Source organism: Aplysia californica, unplaced genomic scaffold, assembly GCF_000002075.1.
Source record: "Aplysia californica isolate F4 #8 unplaced genomic scaffold, AplCal3.0 scaffold00586, whole genome shotgun sequence".
NCBI classification, from domain to species: Eukaryota; Metazoa; Mollusca; class Gastropoda; order Aplysiida; family Aplysiidae; genus Aplysia; species Aplysia californica.
The window spans coordinates 372,711-375,213 of NW_004797856.1; the positions used below are offsets into that span (position 1 = coordinate 372,711).

General features: G+C 40.9%; 1 protein-coding gene across 1 annotated transcript in view; it reads right to left on the reverse strand.

Annotated features, from left to right (window-relative positions):
* LOC101850278 (TLC domain-containing protein 2) overlaps positions 1-2,503 on the reverse strand; it is a gene marked incomplete at its 3' end in the record, with an annotated part of 18,344 nt that overhangs the window by 4,399 nt on the left and 11,442 nt on the right. Inside the window, 1 exon segment of the mRNA XM_013087416.1 lies at positions 1,216-1,298. Within this exon segment, the coding sequence (XP_012942870.1) occupies positions 1,216-1,298 (83 nt within the window).

A 2,503-nucleotide genomic window follows, 5' to 3' on the forward strand; every position in this document is an offset into this window, starting at 1 on the left:
CCATTCTTCCCCCCCCTCCCCCCCAATTACACAACTGTCATGGTCTCTCTTTGTTAGTTCTAGTAAGAGTTTTACGACGGTACTTGCAACACATTAAGGTTATATAAGCGCCGGAGATTAGAGGTGTTACAAGAGAGTAACAAACACAAAAAGAAGGACGACAGATGTTTGACAGGAAAGAAGGAGCAGCAAACCACACCAGGGCACCCGTCAACCACCCACTGTCACCTCTCTATACAGACTCAGCGCACCCCCACCCATTACACAACTGCCGTGGCTTCTCTACACAGGGCAGTCTGACCAACTTGCATAACATCCACACAGGTGTCAGCAGTGCTGAGTCATAATTAACATTGCTATTGCACTTGTCCAATTCATTTACCTTTTAAAATATATAACCACACCCATAAGTAACTGGAATTTCATTTTTTTGTTTTGTTTTACCAAGATGTGATTGAACCAATGATGATAACTTGAATTTTACCCCCCCCCCCCCCCCCCCCAAAAAAAAATATTTTAAAATCATTCTTGGTTCACTTGCGCAGTTTCATTAACAGACCATAACTATTTTACAATGGTTTTGGAAAAAGCCAAGCCAGGGTAGAAGGGCCTAGGGATAAAATTTTAAGAAGAAGAAAAAAAAGCAAACAGAAATTACTCAACTCTATTACTTTATTTCACCCTATCCGTACGTCGTGTTTTACTATCGTACCCATACGACGTGGGGAACTCTGTGCCACCTCTTTCCAATGAGGAAATTTACTCATTAATCCGATCCGTACGCTTTGCATAGTTGTCTGTCAAAATGAATTTTTGAGAAATAATGAAAGTTTCAAAGAAATGTTCGCACTAGAAGTACTCTAAAATGTGAAGATTACAACCCTGGGGGTACAAAATGACCACAGGGCGTACGGATAGGGTTAAAGTAAAGTGACGTACAAAATCAATGCGTCCCGAGTATCTTGTTTTGTTTTAGTAAGAGCTTTATGGCACTTGCAACACAATAAGGCCATATAAGTGCCGAAGATTAGAGTTGTTACACAAGAGTAACAAACACAAAAAAGAAAAAGAAGGAGGGGAGATAAAGACGATGATAGATGTTTGATAGGAAAGAAAGAGCAAACCAAACCAGAGCACCCGCCAACCAGCCACCGATTATCTTGGTTAAAACGAGGAGGGAGACTACTCCATCGGCCCTTCCTGCTAAGGACTTACCCACGGAAAAAGCCGCTAAGGAATGTGACAAAGGTGTGAAAATTGTGATGAGGTCCTCTGCCATGTCGGGCCGCTCATAAAAACTGTGGAAAGAAAATAGCGAATGGTAAGAAGAACAAAATCACAACCAATACATTTTATCTAAATCTCTCTCTCTCTCTCTCTCTCTCTCTCTCCCTCTCATCTTTGTCTATACGTTATTCTCTCTGTGTGTGGATGTCTGTCTGTCTGTCTGTCTGGGTCTGTCCATCTATCTACATGTATCCTTCTGCCTCTCTCTCTCTCTCTCTCTCTCTCTCTCTCTCTGTCACTCTCTCTCTCTCTCTCTCTGTCTGTCTCTCTCTCTCTCTCTCTCTCATCATATAAATACTCTCTCTCGCTCATCATATAAATAATGAAGTCTCTGCTAAAACCGAAATATTTATGAGGGACCATCAGATTATCTTCAGTTTGGCCAAGTTTTTAGTTTCGGGAGGTTGCTAACGTAGAAGAGAAAAAAAAAAAAGGGATTTTCCCTTCTTTCAGTTTACCTCTCTTTTCACATTTAAAAAAATATTTTTTTTAGTATGTGTTTTACGGCACTTGCAACACAATACGGTCATAACAGTGCCGAAGAATAGATATGCTACAAGAGAGTAACAAACACAAAAAAGAAAAGGGTGGGAGATAAAGACGACAGATTTTTGACAGGAAAGAAGAAGCAAACCACACCAGAGCACCCGCCAACCAACCACTTGACCAAGTTTTTTTGGGTTTAGGGAGCTTGCTCAAACAGAAGAAGAAAAAAATTGGATTGTCTTTTCTCTCAGCTTACCTCTGTTTTCATATATTTACTGTATGCCAAATAAGCAGACTCCACTATAAATCGTCGCTTTTAAGGACAAGCAGGCTAACTCAGAATTCGGGGGTTTCCAGAAATCTTGACCTACACCAAAAGTGGGCATTGCCCTACCTATAGTAGAAGTTTGGTTTTAGTGGTGTGTATATTTGTTTGGTTATAGAGAAAACTCTCCTTGTCTTTTAAAGAAACTGAACAAGGGACAAAAACTTTACCTTCGATTTTCTCAAAACAGCATTTTCGGGATAGCCCCCTTGTGCTTAAAAGCGACCATATAGAAACATACATCCATTAACCCATCCACACCCACACACACACCCACACACATACCCACACTCACACAAACATAAACCAAATCACACACACTCACACCCACTCACACACACACCTGCACAGAACAAAATCATACAACACGTGTCTGTGTGAGATAAACACTCCACAAACCAGTGC